The following is a 19,267-nucleotide window of genomic DNA, read 5'->3' as shown; positions in this document are numbered from 1 at the left end:
GTGCTTTCGTTCCTTTTGCTTTTTTTTCCTCTTAGTAGTGATAAATTTGTTGTATTTCATCAATTGTATCGTATTGTATCGTATTGTAATCACTAGTACGTTATTTATCATTACATCGTAATAATTCTAAAGAAGAAAGAAAAATAGAAAGAAAGAAAATGCGAATGAAAAATTGAATTTGTTTCCGTTCAATTTTATATGTAAATTTTATAAATAAAATAAACGCGAAGAAATCGCGTATGCTACAATGTCAAGGATGGACTGTATAATCGCACCTCGAGTACCTCGAGGTTTGGCTCACGCGGTTGAAGGACTCTCAAGAGAAATTTTACGACAAAAACCTCGAAATATTTACGCATTTGCGGCTCAACATTTTGCAAAATTGGTCGAATTGAGGGATAAAGAACATTGTCGTACCGATGAAATCGTTTCCAAGATTTTGGGTTGCAAATCGGTGAATCGTGAATGCGATAACATTCTCGATTGGGCTGGATTTAATAAGAATGTAGTAGATGGTAATAACGATGTCGGTGACGTTAGAAATTGGAACGATCGTTTTTTTGTTTATAAATATGATAACTGGATGGAAAAAGAAATGATATCTACGATAAAAGAGAGAAGAGAAACGAATGCGATACCGAAGAAAAAAAAAAGAGAAATGGGAACTGGAATCGGTTGGTCCATAAATCAAACTGTCAAAGTATTGAAAAAGCACGAATATGCGACGTGTCGTGTCGAAGAAAGCGAAAATTTGTGCGATATACGATCAAAGAGAAGAGAGTTTGAGAAAATAAGTCCCGATCACATTGATAATGATTCGCACCAACTTTCAAGAAAAATTATCTGCGGACAATGTTTTCGATCTATGTCAGCTGATAATATATCGTTAAAGAGAAATATCAAAGATGAGGAAGTGAAAGAAAAACGGAAAAAATTGCGTAACTTTGCTTTGGATAAGTATGGAATAAGTAAGATAGAAGAAAAATGTGAGAAATGCGAAAGAAACGCGTACAATTTGATACGGCAAAAAAGTGCCGACCAGATCGAAAGAACGTGTATACATTTTAAATGTGGGAATGGAGATGGAAATATCGTTGGTCGAAGAAGAAGTCGATCACTCGTAAATAACGAAGGTGGGAAAGAATCGAACAGGAATGTGGAGGAGTATCGAAGAGAGCTGCGATGGCAATATGGGATAGAGAGTGGAATATTTCGAAATTTGAAAGAACAATGGAGAAGGATAACGATCGAAGATGAGGAGACGGAGATGCGTAAATTGGAAGAAAAATTGAACGATACGGAAAAAGAAGGTGTCGAAAAATTAGGTTTGCGATTAGGAAAAAAGTGTGAGAAAGAAGAATTGAAAAATAACGAAATGGAAGAGGATACGTTTAACGATAAATCACGGAATAATGAAATTTCTAACGATGTGACGAATAAAATGATGACGAGTATCGATCGAATTGACGTTTCGGTGATGCTTCCGTCTGTAATTACGCGACCATCATCTTCTGGAAAATTTTCTACGGGAAGGAATATCGCGAATTACGAATTCGACGAACGGAATAACACGAACAATTTCACTTTACCACCGATTTCGAACGATGGATCGAAGCCGATGAAGAAAGAGAACGATTTAACGTTACCATTTTTATCGAACGAAACTGATATGCGATTGAACGAAGAAACGATACGATATCGTGGACGCGAAGAGTCAAATTCGAATCGAAACCGCAAAGATATCGAAATTACTGCAAATATTGATTACGATTCGAAAGCGATTGAGAAAGAACACGAAAGCGAGAATTCGAAGAGCGATGCGAATGACGATAACGACTCGTGGAAATATCATTGGGACAAGTGTGAAGAGAATGGAATTGTTACGGGAGAAAAAATGGAGCAAAATACCGATGAAATACAAATCCTGGGAGAATTAGAAATTCTAGAAAGTTCAAATTTACAAATGGAAACGGAGATCGAGGAAACTTTTAAAGATAGTTTGAACGTTACACCAGATTCGTTAGAGTATTTGAAGAAAGAGGAGGAGGAGATGAAAGAGGAGAAGGAGGAGGAGGAGGAGGAGAAAAAAGAACAATATCGATCGAATGAACTCGAAAGGAAATTAATGGAGATAGAAACGGTGGAGAAAAGTATCGAAAATACGCTAGCTTCGTCTCGAACGATTTCAACTTTTAATAAGGAATTGGAAGATTCGTGTTTAATTAAATGTAATATCGAGAGAAATTTGGAATCACAAGTATTGGAAAGCGTGTGCAAAATCGATAACGAAAACGATACGATAATTATCGAGAATGAAACGAGAAAACAAGCGGTAGGCGAAGGGGATGAATGGACAAGGAAAAATTTGGATAAAAGCGAGAGAGTGAAAAGCGGAGAAAGCGAAGAATATAATATCGAAATCGAATCGATGGAAAAATCTGAAAAAAATTGCTCCGACGATGTGGAAATTTTCATTAGAAGTGATAATAATGACGAGATCGTTTCGAGCGTTCGAGAAACGTGTAATCATTCCCCGAGAAGAGAAATTGATCTTTCTTGCTATATCCTTACCGAAGGATCCCCTTGTGAAATACCGGAAACCGTAACTACCGTCATTATACCGGATAAAATTGAATTTGAGATGGACGAAACGAACGGCGAAAATATTACGAACGATATCGTTGTTAATGACGTTCCATGTTGGAATAAAGAGAAAGAATATCGGGATAATCGTACGAATCCGTTTGGAGAATATGTGGAACATTTGGAGACGATTGATGACGATCATTCGTCCAGTGTTCATGCTCATTTTTTGCAGGATATAAAAAATACGGTTTATCGAACGTCATCTCTTTATCAAGAGGATCTTCTTGGAAATATCAAAGAGGAAGAAGAAAATGAAAGAGAAAAATTTTGCAACGTTACGGAGCAACGTAGCATCGATTATACGAGTGATTCCTCGCAAGCAAAGTCGTCAAGTTGTAATGAACAATATAAAATTGATACGACGAACGATACGTTCCACGTTTTTACGAATGATGCGAGTCTAAGGGAAAGAGGAAAGAAAGAGGAAAGAGAAACATGGAGATCCGATCGTTGGGATGAATTTTCTCTCTCGTTCGAACAAACTGAATTAAAATTACCCGAATTCAGTTTGAATTGTTCGCGCGATATTGAAACATCGACATCGTCGATCCAAGGAAACGATTCGAAAAATTTTGATGATGATGATGATCGATCGGAAAAAGGAAATGACGACAACGTTACTCTTTACGAAGATGAAAATACTTTCATAGGTTGTAAAGATAAACAGCCGATCGAGGAAATTTCTCTTGAGAAAAATGAATGTTTTCAAGAAGAATTATTTATCGAACAACCGCCAAAAAATGAAGCGATCGAGGATAAGAGAAACAAAATTGAAACTTCAAAATTTGAAGACGATAAATCTATCGACATGTCTGTTGTTTATGATAAATATGGAAACGATTCTCGTTTCGTGGAAGAGGAAATTGCGAGAGAATTGATACAAAATTTTATTCTCGACGCATCGATAATTTGGGAAAATGAAAATGAATCGAGAGACATGACTGTTTTCCCGCTTAAGGATCCGATATCTTCGACTTGTAAATCTGGATTGAATGATTTTGCGATTGAATGTCATCCATTCGTGCAAGGATCGACACTTGAAACGACGAGCGATCATCTTTCTTATCGAGAAGAAATCGATAATGATATTCGATCGTGTGACGAGCAAATTATAAAAGAAAAAAAGAAAAATGAAGTAGAAGGAAGGGAAAACGGACAAGAAACAACCGAGGAAAAAGAAGAAAAAGAAAAAGCAAGTATATTTTTCTTTCTTTTTCATATTTGAAAATTTAACGTATAATATAATATAATAATAAAGATATTTCAATGCATGACACGATCGATCGTAATTATTCTCCGGAAACAAGATACTGTTTCGGTTTAATGTTGTACCGCTTATTTATTATTGGTATATAAATGATTCTTCTTCGAATTTTCATTTATCCGATGATTCGATACATCCGATAATGTTACCTGTTGAATTTATGAGAATTTATTTGTTTGATTGTTCACGCGAATATGGTATTAGATTTTTAAAAAAGCTAAAGCTTGTTTCTGAGAATTGATTCGCACGCGTATAATTTTCGATATAATTCTAGCTAAATAAAAATAAATAAAGAAATAATCATTCTTCTAATTTATATTTTAGGATGAAATAAAAATGATTTTTTCCGAAAATCAACGAAAGAGAAACGAAAAAATTGCCAATTTTCGACATACTGGAGAATTTCACGATTCCTTGCCGTTACCTTTTGTCGAAATTTCGAAAAATATTTTATTCACCGAGAATGTTTGCGCTTTAAAATCTATACGTCGAACTACGAATGATATTATCCTTACGCTTCCAAGTAACGAAACATATGCAACAGTTTCTTCTGGCGTAACATTATTCGATTCTTCTCAGATAACTGTTCCTCGTGGCATCGATATTTTGAAAAATTTCACGTTATTCGTAAACAAATCGAATTGGAACGAATCATCTCCTCAAAACGCTTCGTCCCCAATCCTTCGCATTGATCGTGCGTTCGATCAAGCTTATACAACGGAAAAAATTCTTGTTCCCCGTGTAGAGGAGACAAATATGAATTTGAATATTGATGATATACGTGAGCCATTAGCGATTGATAATACACCAAGGCCTATAATTATAGAAGAAATTGCAAATATCGATGAAGAAAAAGAGGAAATTTGTTTCAAAGAACGAATGTACGATAACGAATGTAAGAATAATATCGAGAAGGAAAAAGAATCATCGATCCATGAAACAAATTGAATTGGACAATAATTTATTTTATAAGTGCATTATGCTTTAAAATATATATATATATCGATTACGTTATACATTATATTATACATATATATAGAAGATATATAAAATAAGAAAAAAAAGAAATGTATACTTAATTTAAAAAAAATGAAAATCGTGTGATCAAATTTTTAAAAAAATGCAATATGCGATATATTTTCATCGAAACATCGACGAATATCGATCGAAGAATCGATGAATTTAAGTTTATTTTTTGCTCTTAAGAAGTTTTTTATTTTATTTATGCGAAAATCGTATAAAACAGAAAAACGAAAGAAAATAAAGAAATAATATAAGAATATAATTAGATATAGATATATTATTATTAGATTTAAAAAAAAACAAGATAATATCTGATCGTACATCATGATTGTAAAGAATGTAAAACAAGGCGCATGCGCGAGTAACGAAAAAATAATTTATTTGTTATGGATTATATATCGACAATTCAAAATTTCAAATAATCTCGTTGTTGCATAAAAATTGCCCGTACATAGATACACAGATTCTTCATTTTTATTTATTATTTTGTTAATATAATTATATAATATAATATAACATAAGATAGAATATAAAATTATACGCGAATGAATGAAATATAATTATGAAATTTCGTATATTTTATTTATATAATATATTTCATGACAAATAAAATAATTTTTATAGATACGAATACGATAAAAAATATCGGAACGTGGATATAGAATTGGAATTTCAATTGAATTTAAATTAAATTTTGGGTATTTGATATCGTAACTATTGATTGTTTAAATACTTAAACTTGATCTACTCTACAACGATCGCTGTGGATACAGGTTATCGTATTAATATCGAGAATGATCTCCGTAAGATTCGAATGGATTCATAAGTACCTATATCAAGGAACAATCGAAATAGCATCAGTGAGAAGCAACGGTGAGTGTTGGCAACAACGTTGACATTATGTACTATTTTGCGAAGCATGAAAATATTTGATCAGCGACTAGTTACCGTTCAACCGTTTAACAGTAATGTTTTAACGTGAATTCATATTACGATTAAATAATATTCTACGATCGACAGTGTTACATTTTTACCACCGATCTTGGAGGTATGCAAAAATAAATTGGTTATGCGTATACATATACATATACTATATTATATGTATAAGTTTTTGCTTTTACGACGAAACTGCTCATACGTCAAATTCTAAAATTCTTACCGTGCTGTTTTTGGACATTGTATTTTATGTATGCGATTTGTTCTACGGTATATATGAAAGAGACGAGTCGTTATATTTGTCAAATCAAGCAGGATGTCCCTCTATCTCTATCGTATAGTCATGATAAATAAATGGGACATGAAAAAGAAACAATTAATGAAATCAACGAACAATGAGAAGGGAGATATTGAGAAATTACAAAATATCGAGTATATTTACTAACGAGATTGATCGACGTTTCGTTTTATTTTTATTTGCGAAATGTATAACATATACCTTAATGATGCATTGACGTTTAATATATAGTTTTTTTTATTATCGTTTAAGTATCATTAAGAAAATTAGAAATCAAGTCAGAATCAAACTATATTTGATAATTTATTAAACGTTTTAATGGTATCCATCGATTCGTTTGGCGCACTCTCTCTCTCTCTCTCTCTCTCTCTCTCTCTCTCTCTCTCTCTCTCTCTCTCGCTCTCTCGCTCTCTCTCTCTCTCTCTCTCTCTCTCTCTCTCTCTCTCATTTTTTTATAATATTTCGAAGTACTCAGGACAGTTGAATCGTTTTCTTTTTATTTTTTCATTATTTTTTTACTATTATTAATAACGTAATAAACGAGCATGTATGTGTATGTAAGTAAATTCAAACTAAATTATTGAACCGCATGGAAAGAATTTTCAGATATTTTAATTGTTATTTTTCGTGACGCAAAAAAAAAAGGAAAAGAAAAAAATAAAAATAATTAAATCGAAAATTATTTGAATTCCCGCTCCTTTTCCATTTTTCTCGTCCATTTTCCATCGTTTGTTCTCTCGTTCGATCGTTTCATCCTTTCTTCTTCTTTTCTTCGTTCATTCATGTACATATACATATATACATATTCTTTTTTTACTTTATCATCATCTTTTATATCAATGTTTTCTTTCTCTTCCCATTCTCTCTTTCTCTCTCTTAATGATCGCGTATAAGTAAATAAATACTTAAGTACTAATGCCAATAATTTTTCCGTTTTCATTTTAAATTATTATTATAATTAAGTTGGATAGTTGGAGATTGAGCATTGCTCGATGCATTATGGTAATCGTTACAATATTCGATCAATCTATATACGTATAATTTAACAATAATGGCGAAGTAAAACTGTCGTTTAATCCTCCTCCGATTACGATACGATTTGTCAAGTTTATAAATCGATTTCAATTGATCGCGATAGAAGACCATTTTCTAAATTTATTGAGATCGCGGGATTCTGAGCTTCTGTGAGGCAAACAAGGATTTGGTGTCTTGGAACATTCAAATTTCTCTGCGCTGCAACCGATACATTTATTACAGCTGCATTGCATACCTTCGGCACAAATACCAAGAAGGTTTTGCGGTCCTCCGCACAATTCATCGGGCCCCTGGAGAAATAAATGTAGAATTATCGTAAAATATTGTAACTCGATCGATTTCTAACTATTAATGATTGATTATTAATATAAAAACATAGATTCGTTATTTAATACTCGCCTTTGCGCACTGCTCAATGCCGCAAACGCTCGACATCGCAATACCATATTTGCATTCGTGGCAAAAATCACCACATCCTATGCAAAAAGGTGTTAATCCTTGTTTTTGTCTTATCGATGGATAACCGGAACATTTATCAAACCTGATCAAATCAAGTATACGTACATTATTGTCATACATTTACCTATAATAATACCATATCAAATTTGTTTGTGTTTCTCTTTTCTGATCCTCGTTTTTTCACACGCGTAATTGATGCGTGACACGTATTGTATCGGGTCGTTAAGATAATTAAATATCCGTGTATCTTTTTAATATCTAAATAAATTTTTATGAATAAAATTAAACATGTGTTATACAAATTGTTCGTTCCATGTCACTTCAGATTATCGTATTAGAAAAGAAAACGAACGATAAGTATAACGATATCATAATCCATTTAATGAAATTTACGAATAGAAAAAGATCTAAATAGATAAGATAAATAGAATAAGATCAAATGTTTTGAAGCTTTGAAGATTCTTACAGAAAAACAATGGCAAGCAGTACGGCTATGCGGATAGTTTGTATAGCAAACATTTCGCGTTCCGTAGATCTGAAACAAAATTGAAACAAAATTCGAGATTTGTTTCTTTCTAATAGGGATGATTAAATGAGCGTACTGTTTTTTCAATACATATATGTATATATCATAAATATTAAGATATTATCATATTCGATATTATTATTAATTATAAACAAAATTTTATTACGCTATATATACTCGTATATCGAATATCATATTTCAAGTCATAGGAAAAAAGTCTGAAGCGAAATAATTTTCTTGAAACAAATTTAAATTTAAAGCAAAATTTGTAATATATTTTTGCACACATGCACATGCGTATTTACTTCCCTTCTCCCCCCACAAAAATAATTTATTTTATAATATATATACATATATTGATATTTTTTATATTGATATTTAAACGTTTACAAGCAAGAAAGTCAATAAGCGCACTAAGTGAGATAAGGTATCATCCGCTTCCGTTTCATCCGCTTTACGTTAAATGAAACTCTTTCTCTTTTTCTTCTCTACTTACTATTTTCGATAATATCAATTTTAAGTTTTCATTCCTTCTACTTTTTTTGAAAAATATATAATGAATAAATGATAAATTGACGATTTTGAAAATTCAATTGTAAAAATGATAATATCTATTAAATAATATCTCGATTAAATAATTTATATTCATTTTTAATATTTCATTTTTATTTTTCATCTATACTTATATTTTCTATATTTTAAATTTAATTCCTTGAGCAGCTTCGAACGTTTATATTTCCCATTTTTTCGTAATCAATTTTCGCAATTAACGATCAACGATCTTGTAAAATTTGATGAAATTGGATAAAATTATTGATTATTAAAAAAATATTAAATTTTGCAAGATCATTTGTTTCAAGAAATGTAATTGTAAAAATATATGATCCAATCTGAACGGAGAAAAAACAATGAATGAATTGTGCTAAATTTTCCAATATTATATATATATATATATATATATATATCGATCACGAGATAATCAATTAATCATTTTACGAATCGGTGTATAAAGAAAAAGAATTTTTTTTTCCTTTTTTCTTTCTTTTTAGCCAAATATGTATCGAAAAAAGAGGCAGTTTTAGTCGGTGAAATTAATTTTCGCAACTGTGACGATTGATTGTACTAGGACGAGTTTTTGGTTCATTGATAATACTAATTCAAGTTTTCCAATATAATTGTACGGCTTGATACTTACGCCACGAGAAATAAATAATTTATTTCTTATGAATAAATTGAACGATGGATTGAAAATATAAGAAATGAATCTGATAAAATATTTTACGATATAAAATTTTTGATTTAATTCATCGTGTTTTTTCTTTTTCTATTAAAGATTATTTTGATTATGTTTGTTATGCTTGTTGCTAGATATAAAAGTAAATATTTAATTATTTAATTATAACGATTATATTTAAGATCTTCGAATTATAATCGTTTCGTCGAAAAGTATCGTATATATATCATATATACTATTTCGCAAATTTTTATTATTTGAGACAATTGAAATAATTTATGATAGAAGTAACTTATATGAAAGAATTAAAATAATGATAAAATTTATAATTATATTTCTACCAAATTTATATTTTTTATCGAATCGAGCTTAATGCCAAAAAAAAAAAAATAAATTAATCTTGATAATTGATGAAAATAAATTAGTAACATGTTTTTTTGTAAATCTTTCATTCTCTTCGATTTTTACGTTATTTCGTTTTTCTTATTTATCTTTATTTTTTCTTCTTATTTTTCTTTCTCCAAGAATATTCAATATTAATTATATACATGTGTATATAATTATGAATAAAAGTTAACTAAAAATATACGATTAAATCTATGATGATATATCATCGCATAATTTATCGTAAGTATGATAGAAAATTTTTTCAACTTATTAAACTTTATATATATATATATATATATATATATATATATATATATATATATATATATATATATATATATACATATATATATATACATATATATATACATATATATATATATACATATATATATATATATACATATATATATATACATATATATATATACATATACATATCCTATTAATATCCCCATCCTCTTCCACCTTTTCTGATGGCTTCTCTCATTTTTTATCTTGTTCTCATTTACGATCCTTTTTTCTACCCCTCTTTTCTCCATTTATTCATTATACTGACTTTCCACTTTGATATAAAACAAAGAATGAAATATATTATGTACGTAATAAGAAATTGATGATGATCGTTATGAAAAGCATAAGACGGTGCACTCAGTGCTCACCCTAAGAAGATATTCGGATCCAAGTGTTTCTAGTCGCGTAGAATTAAATAACAATGAGCAAGAAAATATGATAACGCGAAGACGGAAAGACGTTGAATGTGCCATTGAAGCCAAGTGCGGTTTATTTTATAGGGATATGATGAAAGGGCAAGAGATGGAAGGGGGAGGAAGGCACACAGCTGTTGATTTTACAAAATGAATCGATGTATCTATTATCGTTTCACCCCTTAGAGATGATCTAGATTGTCAAGAGAAATTCCTGCTTCTCGCCCTAATTATCCATCGTATCGTGAATAATATCCTTCTAGACAGGTCTTTCCTTATTTGCACTGATTTTCTCAGACGAACATCCATTAATATGTAAATTTTCTTAGTTGAAACGTTACGAAAAACAAAAAAAGATTGTCATTTATTGACATGTTGTTTGCACTTGTCACTCTTCGTCAACAAATTTATTCTATTGACCAAATCGATAAGAAATTGTCGATGCATCGATCAATCACACGTCACTATCTTTAATTTCTCAGTTGATGATTATGATATGTAATTTGAAAATTTTGCGCGATACGTATTTTAAACATTGAGCCATGCGAATATAAAAATATAACTTACCTTAGCTACTTTGACACTTGGTTAAATTCTACGTGAAAAAAGTATAAACACGTAAAAAAATATAGACACAGATTTAGCACACTCAAACTCTATTCACATTATCTTCAATATTTCTCGAATTTCAAAAGTAACAACGTATCGTATAAATTTACATTGTGGGTCATGAAAAAAGTTATCGAAAAACTATCAAAAACAAAAATTCTTTGTTTCAGAAATCAAAAATTTATTATTTCGAATAATAATATCGAATAATATATTAATAATATATAATATGTATATAATATATATAAATATATATAATATATAATAAATTTATTAAAAAATGCTATCGAAATTTATGGAAAGAAGAAGAAGAGGATGAAATACGGAGTATTATCAAGAGTATTATCCGATCGAGAAAAACGAGGAATATTATATGTTGCCTCCAATTGCTGTGCTACGGTAAAACAAATTTTTTACGAAGCTGATGTAAATATATCATACATCTTTGCATCGCATATCATAAAATATAACATATGCAAAAGTAAAAGTAAAAATTATTCACGATTATTATAATTCAGATGAAAAAGCATACTGTTTGCTAAAAAATATGTATATTGAACAGATCGTAAAGAAAAATTATCTTCACGAATAAAAAAAAATTCAATTTGAATTAGTTCTAATGGAATTCAATTCGTTATCATGAACTTAAATGAGAAAGAACAATCAATAATTACACGACACGGATAATGGAGACATTCTAGTATTATAGAAAAACATCAGTTAAAATAAACAGTTGTAATTAAATCTCGGACTTATAAAAAATAAATAAAAATATTGATAAGTATATTGCATTTCTGGCACATTTTACATTTTTACATATTCCAATAAAATAATGCTATTATTCGTATAATGAAATTTATATAAGAATATTTTATAAAAGAAAATATTTAATTCCTTAAATGGTAACCTCATCCCCCTCCCTCTCCCCTCCTATCTCTCTCTCTTACCTCGCTACAGTTTTAATTATAGAGAATTATCATAGAAATTGTTATGATGTACGTATCGAAGAACAATAATTTGAGAATGTAACTGAATTAAAAAAAAAAAAGTAATATATAATTGGCCACGATTAACAATTCTAAATTATATAATATAATACAAAATATAAATATAATATGAATTTCTATGTACCTATTATTAGAAATATTTAAATATTATTTCGTTTATATTTTAAATAAAATGTATGTTCCTCAAGTGTGCTATCATTTGATATCTATTTATATTATATTTGTTTGCGCAAAATTTGATGAAGCTAAGGTAAGTACAATTTTCATGTTCACATATATAGTTGATAATTTTCAATTTTCAAGCTAGCATAATCACAGTTATGAGAAATTAAAGATAGCACGCGTATATTATTTTCTTGTTTCGAAGATCAAAATATAGATCAAATTATTAAATTATACAAAAGTAATTAAATACAATCTTCTTTAATTTGAATTTTGAAATATAGAAAGATATGAAAAAGAGAGATAAAGAGAGAGATAATAATAATGATAAATAAATCAATTAAAATTTCTTTAAATTATTAACTTAGATTATTGTTTTATTTAAAGGTGAATTACCAAGATGATGTGGCAACAATTAAATATACTTTTAATACGATTGTATGATCCGATCGATCGAGCAGAAAATCTTTTTCTTAAAATGAAGAATATTTGTATGATGATAAATCAAATTATATTTTTTATGCTGGCTGATCGCATCTTTATACTAGAACCAAAAATGACATGTTTTTATACATTAATGTTTTATAACGTTATTACTTACTGTATTAGCTATATTAAGGAATTAATCGAAAAGGAAGATTGGTCACCTTATGTGACTCTCACGGAAAGATCCAAGATTAAACATTTAGCTATGTCTGCTACCAAAATAGTTTTTGAATGGACAAAAGCCGTCACCTTTATTGTAACGCTAACATTTATGCTTCTTGTTTTTGGTTTGGAACAAGGTCTAGAACATTACAAGTGAGTATCAATTATCATATAGACGAAAAGGAAAAATATAGAAAAGGAAAAGAAATAATAGAACATATTAATTTGATTGAACGATTCGTATAATATATATGTATACGTAGATATAATATACAATAATATAATATATATATATATACGTATGAATGTATGTATGTATGTATATATACATGTATGTATGTATGTATATATATGTATGTATATATACATACATACGCGCGCATATACATACACGATATATATTGCTGTTATAGACCATCAACGACTTACACGATGATAACATGGATTTATTATTTAGCAACGGAGAAAATCTTCGCTGAGATGTTTCCATCGATTTTGAAGTTTCTTCATTTGGAGATGTTTGAAAATCTTGAAGAGCTTTATGCTCCGGTAATATTAAAATCATTTACTATTAGTGCATCGGCTTTTCTTATTTTAATCTTACTTGTACGAATAGCATTCTGGAAATTTTTATTTATAGCTATCTATTTGAATATTTATTTAAGATTAAAAGATCTTTTACGAATTTCGAGACCTGCGTTAAAACTTGAATGCGAAATATTGAATCGTTATAGAAAAGCAACACCTGAAGAAATTAAACGATTTGATGATGTTTGCGCTGTTTGTCTTTGCGATATGTTCAAGGCGAGAATAACACCTTGTTGTCATCTTTTTCATGCAGATTGTTTACGTCAGTGTCTCAAGACTGGTAATATTTGTCCCGTATGTAAAAGAGAATTAAAATTTTCATAAAAATTTATTTTAGTCTTATGTTACATTTAAATAAACATATCCCTTAAAAATAAATTTGCTAATAATTGTCTTATCATTATTTATTCTATATTAAAAATAAAATTATTTATTCTATATTAAAGGCAAAATCAGATATTTTAATAGATATTTTAAATTATTAAAAAAAGATAACTGACGCATAAATGTGAAAGTAAATTAATCGAAGTATATCCATTTTTACGGAAATACTTTTTTAACTGATAAATATTTATAAATATATTGATAAAAAATAATTAAATTATTAATAAATTATTACAGTTGTATTTATTTATAAATATCGATACGTCGATTAATGTAAAATATTCTCGTCGTATAATTGTAATGTAAAATAATAATCTAAAGTATTTATAATATCGTAATCTCGTATTTAAATTAAATTAAATTTATTTAAATTAAAAAATTGAATTTTTTTATTATTAAATTTACATAATTTTGATTCGTAAACTTATAGATTGATAATAATTGGAAAATAATTAATAGGAATTATATCTAATTATAAGTTTTAATGAGAGTCTTACTTTTTTTTTCACTCCTATGATCCTTTATTTAAAATAATTCTTTTATTGATCCATTCCATTGTTTTGTGTACTTATTCTCCTGCATATTTAATGGTAGTTTCTATATATTCACCATCGGGAGTATCGTAATTTTCTATTGGTGGAGTATGTACCGGTCCAATTACATCATACGGTAAATATGAATCATCAAACTGAAAAAAAATGTGATTTGAAATATTTATATATGCAATATATATATATATACATCATATACATTATTTAATTAGTAAATTTTTCTTATTAAATGCTAGAATGTAAATATTTACTTCGACTGCTTTTTTATAAAGCTGTTTTGAGATAGCTTTTAATTCTTTCAATGCCGTTTCCTGCGAGCTCAATATAGATTTTATAACGTGTAAATCTTTTAACCATTGATTTTGCTTATACTTAATCCATTCTCTTTCTAATAATCTTCTCCTTTCTATTTCTTCCTCTGATAATGATGTCAAATGACAAGGTCTTTTGCTAAGAAATATTTATTCTTATGTAAATACTTTCATATATATAAAGTTATTAATTAGTGCATAAATCTTTCTATACATGATCACATATATGATACATGTTCTATATTATACTAGACATACTCATTTTGCAGTACTTCGGCCAATGTATCAATTTCAAAAATTGGTTTCATATGATTTTCATGCTTTTCTAACATGCGAATTCTTTTTTGTATCTTCTTTTTCTTTTTTTCTTCTTTAGCTCTAATTATTGCAGGATCAATTCTTTTTTTCTTTTTTAAGGGTTCTCCTCTAAAACAAACAAATATAATAATAATAATTATAATAATTAAAATTCTTTCAAAAAATAAAAATTTTTTAATATGATTAATATGATACGTACAAAAGTATCTCCGTTGCTCGAAAATATAAAGGATGTGTGTACACGGAGATATTGCGTGAATTTTTAATTGAACATAATGAGGACCTGCATCAATAAGTAACTGTAATTGTAAATAATATAAATACAAATTATTAAGATATTAAATGTTAATTATTTAATGAATGAATACCTAAAAATAATATTTGCTAGATTTAATATTCCAAACATTTTTATTATTCACTGTAATTGTTTAAATTTTTTAATTACTATACTTTGCTATATTATTTTTATTTTTTGAAATTCATGTACATAACCTCTTAAATACTTTTGTTTTTTGATATAAATTAAAAGAAAGAATACTTATAATATTTGCAAAAATATAAATTAGACAATTGATAAACAAACAATTATACTTATGAATAATTAATATAATAAATACCGATCAATAAAATTCTATGTCAAGGATGATGGTAACTCTGTTCAAGCGTACCAATGAAATAATAAATCGAAATAATTATTGTATAATAATTTTTATGAATGTATGATTTTTTTGAAATTTTTCTAAATTTTCTTTATTAATATATAAATATTTATATATTTTTATTGTTATTCTAAGAAAAATTTATTATTTATAAGTAATTAAAATTTATAGTTTGCTCAGAAACATGATGGTTAGGATTATGTATTGAGTAATTATTCATATTATAGGTAAAGCAACATCATACAAAAACTAATAAAATGTGTACGAAAAACACGTCTAAATATACTTTTGATACTTTTGAGGTAGAAAATATAACTGAAAATATGTAAGTGTATTATATTAATAATTTCTCTATAATTTTAGGAGATAACAAATAATGTTTATTTATTTTATAATTTTTCGTTTATGCAATCCTTAAATTTTTCTTATAGAATCACTTCTTCTTTTACTGATACTGTGAATATACATAATACTATGCCTTTCTGCAAAAAATGTGGTTGTCAAGAAGTACAAGTTTTTTTAAAAAATAAAAATCAATATTGTAAAATGTGTTTTTTAACTATATTGATACACAAGTTCAGAGCAACTCTCGGCAAATCCAAATCAGTGCGTGCAAATGATACTGTACTTATTGCTCATTCTGGAAAAGCAAATTCAACTGTACTTTTACATCTTATTACAGCTGATATTAATAAATCAATTTCCAAAAAGCTTAAATTTCCATTTAAAGTTCTTTATATAGATGGTAAATATTAGATTTAAAAAAAAATTATTAGACACATGCTTAATACAATAAAATATTTTTTATTTTTTGTTTATATAGATGGTATAATAAAAAAACGTTCGATCGAAGAAAGAGAATCTATTCGGAATGCATTAGCTAAAGAAGCTGAAAATTTGCAATTAACTATGTACATTTCATCATTGTCAAACTGTACAATTGATACTACTACTGATAAAGAGTTACAATCAATAAATGTTCCATTAATGAATACTACTAAAGAAGATACAACGTTACAAGAAGTTTTTAATAATTTAGAAAATGATACGGCAAGGGATGAATTATTGCAACAATTAAGACGTAAATTACTTGTATCTGCAGCTCGTAAACTTAATTGTAATAAAGTTTTCATTGCTGATACGTCTATTGATCTGGCGATAAAAGTCCTTGGAGATGTATCGACTGGCAGAGGTTCCCAGTTGTCTTTTAACGTTGCTTTTTCTGATGAAAGATACAGTGATGTGAAATTACTTAGACCGCTCAAAGATTTTACAAAAGATGATATAATTGCGTATACGGAATGTTGCGAATTACATCCAATTCTTAATTCTCAAAAATATGATTTCTGTTTCCCTGCATCTATACGGAATATTGCAAGAAACTTTGTTTATAAACTAGATTCTGAATTTTATGGTGCTGTATCTACGATATATCGTACCAGTGAAAAATTAGCTACAAATGTGGAACCATTTAATAATATAAATAATGATACAAAAATTATTACTAATAAAATTAATGTCAATAATATTTGTATATTATGTGAATTAAATTTTAGAGATTCAGATTATTTGTCTAAAGAAGAACTATCAGTTGTACAAGCAAAATTATTTTCTAAATTAGTATCTACAGTTACAAACATTTCATTAGATACAACAATGAATTCGTTAAATACTTGTGCACAATCAAGTAATGAACAATCTGAATGTGTAAATGCTTTTACAAGTAAAAAATGTCAATGTAAAACTGATATTTGTAATTCCTTTTTAAGGCAATCAATGATTGAAAAATATTTATGTTATAGCTGTAGTCTAATTTTTTCAAATGTAAAAGAAATGAATAATATTTTACCTAATTTCATATTCGATGCAATTCAAAAGGAATTACAAATTGCGAATTTAAAAAAAGAGATAACAGATTTTTTATTATAACGAATAAGAATAATATTCATTAATGGTAAAAAATAGTTTATTCTCTTTTTAATAAAAGAATATAATTAAATATGATATATTACTTTTTTAAATTGAATTCCAAATATTTTATAATATAAATAAAATATAATGTTTATTTCTTAATTTTTAAAATCATTAATCGTATCAATTTTTACTAAATAATATATTATTTTAATTATTCATTATAATTATAGTAAATCTCGATACTTGTTTTATACGTTTATTATATATACATAGATGGCGATGATAGCAAAATTATCGATATAGGATATTGTTACATGTTACATAATAGAAAGTTTTAGAAAGTAGCCTTCGAAGTGTAATTATTCTTTTAAATAGAATTGATTTATTATATACGCATTACATATTTTATTAGGTAACTTATTATATAGTATATTTTATTCATAGTATATACATATTTTCAATATGAAAATAAATAAGATGGAAAAAGTTATACAAGAAGGTTATATTGTAATGTATTATAATAATAGATATTACAGTGTAGTGTAAGCATATATTTATAAACTCAATAATATTATTTTCAATTCTTTATATAAATTTTAGAATTATGGATAATAAAGCACCAAAATATCGTACTTTTATGGAACCTGTATTTAAAACTCCAATCACCGATTTGTTTGGAATTTCACTTCATTCTCAAAACTATGCAGCTTGTAAAGATTTTGAATTGCGCTTAGCTGAATGTGTTGAAGCATATGGATTTTATAAAGGACAAGAGAAATGTGAACCACTAATTCTTGATCTTGATGAATGTTTGTATAAAGAGAAGCGGATACACAGACAAGAAATAATAAACGGAGAATTTCAGCGACAGATAAATGCTGGAGAAAGAAAATACGAGAAAGCTCCATTTATTTCTTTCTTTTAGAACTCATATAATTAATATATATATATATATATATACAGACACTAATAAAATAAATAAAATATATTGTTTATAGTAGATTACATAATTAAAAAATGTCAATGATGACAAATTAAAAGGAGTTGGTTAATTTTTTTATTCTTTCTATGATTCCTATATTCCTATATTATTATTTTACAATAAATATATATTTTTCGTTTTTTCTTGCATTTACTTGTTTTATTTAATCAATCTGTTAATTAAGTTGTTTTATGAAATGTAAATCAATTCATAAATTAAACTTAGTATATATAAATTTACATACAATTTTAATAACAATCGTGAAATAATGTAATCTTCATGTCATAATTATTTTAAAAATTAATGCCAATGACATGATAATTATGATTATACATATATATTTGACGAATGAAGATGAAAACGTGTTTTAATATATGTATGTATATATATATATATATAAAAATAAGAAAACTCAAAATGACTACGATAAAGTTATTCAAAAAGAAAAATTATATTATAAAACATGAAATTTTTTAATCAATTTCGAATATAATAGAAGAATTGAAATAAATATAAGATGAATGAATATTATTATTTATTTGGAATAAATATATGAATATATACATGAACTATTTATTTGAAATGAGTGGAAAAAGAAGATGTGTACAATTAGATAGCA

General features: G+C 27.5%; 5 protein-coding genes across 9 annotated transcripts; 3 read left to right on the top strand and 2 right to left on the bottom strand.

Moving 5' to 3' along the window:
• The first annotated feature begins 247 nt into the window (after positions 1–247).
• On the top strand, positions 248–6,538 carry LOC107998452 (putative autophagy-related protein 11). The gene is made up of 2 exons (XM_062075557.1): positions 248–3,838; positions 4,235–6,538. Exons 1-2 carry the CDS (start codon positions 248–250, stop codon positions 4,856–4,858), a joined length of 4,215 nt encoding a protein of 1,404 aa, XP_061931541.1. The 3' UTR covers positions 4,859–6,538.
• On the top strand, positions 5,562–13,860 carry LOC107998468 (RING finger protein 145 homolog). 2 transcript variants are annotated; one of them, XM_017057778.3, is made up of 4 exons: positions 5,562–5,981; positions 12,681–13,094; positions 13,355–13,490; positions 13,582–13,860. In XM_017057778.3, exons 2-4 carry the CDS (start codon positions 12,694–12,696, stop codon positions 13,591–13,593), a joined length of 549 nt encoding a protein of 182 aa, XP_016913267.1. In that variant the 5' UTR covers positions 5,562–5,981; positions 12,681–12,693; the 3' UTR covers positions 13,594–13,860. The 2 variants fall into 2 exon arrangements, with proteins under 2 accessions (XP_016913267.1, XP_016913259.1); XM_017057770.3 differs by having other exon boundaries at positions 5,574–5,981; positions 13,355–13,860.
• LOC107998493 (neuroparsin-A) lies at positions 6,997–11,267 on the bottom strand. Its single transcript, XM_017057802.3, has 4 exons — positions 10,471–11,267; positions 8,128–8,196; positions 7,602–7,743; positions 6,997–7,492 (listed from the first exon to the last, which is right to left on the bottom strand). The coding sequence occupies exons 2-4, from the start codon at positions 8,178–8,180 to the stop codon at positions 7,289–7,291; spliced, it is 399 nt and encodes a 132-aa protein (XP_016913291.2). The 5' UTR covers positions 8,181–8,196; positions 10,471–11,267; the 3' UTR covers positions 6,997–7,288.
• A 414-nt stretch (positions 13,861–14,274) lies between the features above and the next one.
• Positions 14,275–15,900, bottom strand: LOC107998525 (large ribosomal subunit protein mL40). Of its 2 annotated transcripts, none has more exons than XM_062075564.1 (6): positions 15,762–15,900; positions 15,462–15,511; positions 15,293–15,376; positions 15,034–15,201; positions 14,716–14,914; positions 14,275–14,601 (listed from the first exon to the last, which is right to left on the bottom strand). In XM_062075564.1, exons 2-6 carry the CDS (start codon positions 15,497–15,499, stop codon positions 14,482–14,484), a joined length of 609 nt encoding a protein of 202 aa, XP_061931548.1. In that variant the 5' UTR covers positions 15,500–15,511; positions 15,762–15,900; the 3' UTR covers positions 14,275–14,481. The 2 variants fall into 2 exon arrangements, with proteins under 2 accessions (XP_061931548.1, XP_016913334.1); XM_017057845.3 differs by having other exon boundaries at positions 15,711–15,805.
• On the top strand, positions 15,450–18,706 carry LOC107998509 (cytoplasmic tRNA 2-thiolation protein 2). Of its 3 annotated transcripts, none has more exons than XM_017057823.3 (5): positions 15,450–15,810; positions 15,980–16,077; positions 16,184–16,497; positions 16,576–18,078; positions 18,267–18,706. In XM_017057823.3, exons 1-4 carry the CDS (start codon positions 15,727–15,729, stop codon positions 17,679–17,681), a joined length of 1,602 nt encoding a protein of 533 aa, XP_016913312.2. In that variant the 5' UTR covers positions 15,450–15,726; the 3' UTR covers positions 17,682–18,078; positions 18,267–18,706. The 3 variants fall into 3 exon arrangements, with proteins under 3 accessions (XP_016913312.2, XP_061931542.1, XP_016913329.2); XM_062075558.1 differs by having other exon boundaries at positions 16,576–18,165; XM_017057840.3 differs by having other exon boundaries at positions 15,771–15,906.
• The last annotated feature ends 561 nt before the right edge of the window (positions 18,707–19,267 follow it).

This window comes from Apis cerana, linkage group LG5 (genome assembly GCF_029169275.1).
Source record: "Apis cerana isolate GH-2021 linkage group LG5, AcerK_1.0, whole genome shotgun sequence".
Classification (NCBI taxonomy): Eukaryota; Metazoa; Arthropoda; class Insecta; order Hymenoptera; family Apidae; genus Apis; species Apis cerana.
The sequence above is the reverse complement of the archived record's forward strand: the minus strand, read 5'-3'. Positions and strand labels throughout refer to the sequence as shown.

Coding starts and splice junctions, on each gene's coding strand:
- LOC107998509 (XM_017057823.3), top strand. CDS start 15,727: ATGTCAAGGATGATGGTAACTCTGTTCAAGCGTACCAATGAAATAATA. Junction 15,811..15,979: donor GTATAATAATTTTTATGAAT/GTATGATTTTTT, acceptor TTCATATTATAG/GTAAAGCAACATCATACAAA. Junction 16,498..16,575: donor TAAAGTTCTTTATATAGATG/GTAAATATTAGA, acceptor TTGTTTATATAG/ATGGTATAATAAAAAAACGT.
- LOC107998493 (XM_017057802.3), bottom strand. CDS start 8,180: ATGTTTGCTATACAAACTATCCGCATAGCCGTACTGCTTGCCATTGTT. Junction 7,744..8,127: donor CTGCTTGCCATTGTTTTTCT/GTAAGAATCTTC, acceptor TGATTTGATCAG/GTTTGATAAATGTTCCGGTT. Junction 7,493..7,601: donor GCATTGAGCAGTGCGCAAAG/GCGAGTATTAAA, acceptor TTATTTCTCCAG/GGGCCCGATGAATTGTGCGG.
- LOC107998452 (XM_062075557.1), top strand. CDS start 248: ATGTCAAGGATGGACTGTATAATCGCACCTCGAGTACCTCGAGGTTTG. Junction 3,839..4,234: donor AAAAAGAAGAAAAAGAAAAA/GCAAGTATATTT, acceptor TTTATATTTTAG/GATGAAATAAAAATGATTTT.
- LOC107998525 (XM_062075564.1), bottom strand. CDS start 15,499: ATGTTTGGAATATTAAATCTAGCAAATATTATTTTTAG. Junction 14,915..15,033: donor GCCGAAGTACTGCAAAATGA/GTATGTCTAGTA, acceptor AATATTTCTTAG/CAAAAGACCTTGTCATTTGA. Junction 14,602..14,715: donor TTTATAAAAAAGCAGTCGAA/GTAAATATTTAC, acceptor ATTTTTTTTCAG/TTTGATGATTCATATTTACC.
- LOC107998468 (XM_017057770.3), top strand. CDS start 12,694: ATGATGTGGCAACAATTAAATATACTTTTAATACGATTGTATGATCCG. Junction 13,095..13,354: donor CAAGGTCTAGAACATTACAA/GTGAGTATCAAT, acceptor TTGCTGTTATAG/ACCATCAACGACTTACACGA.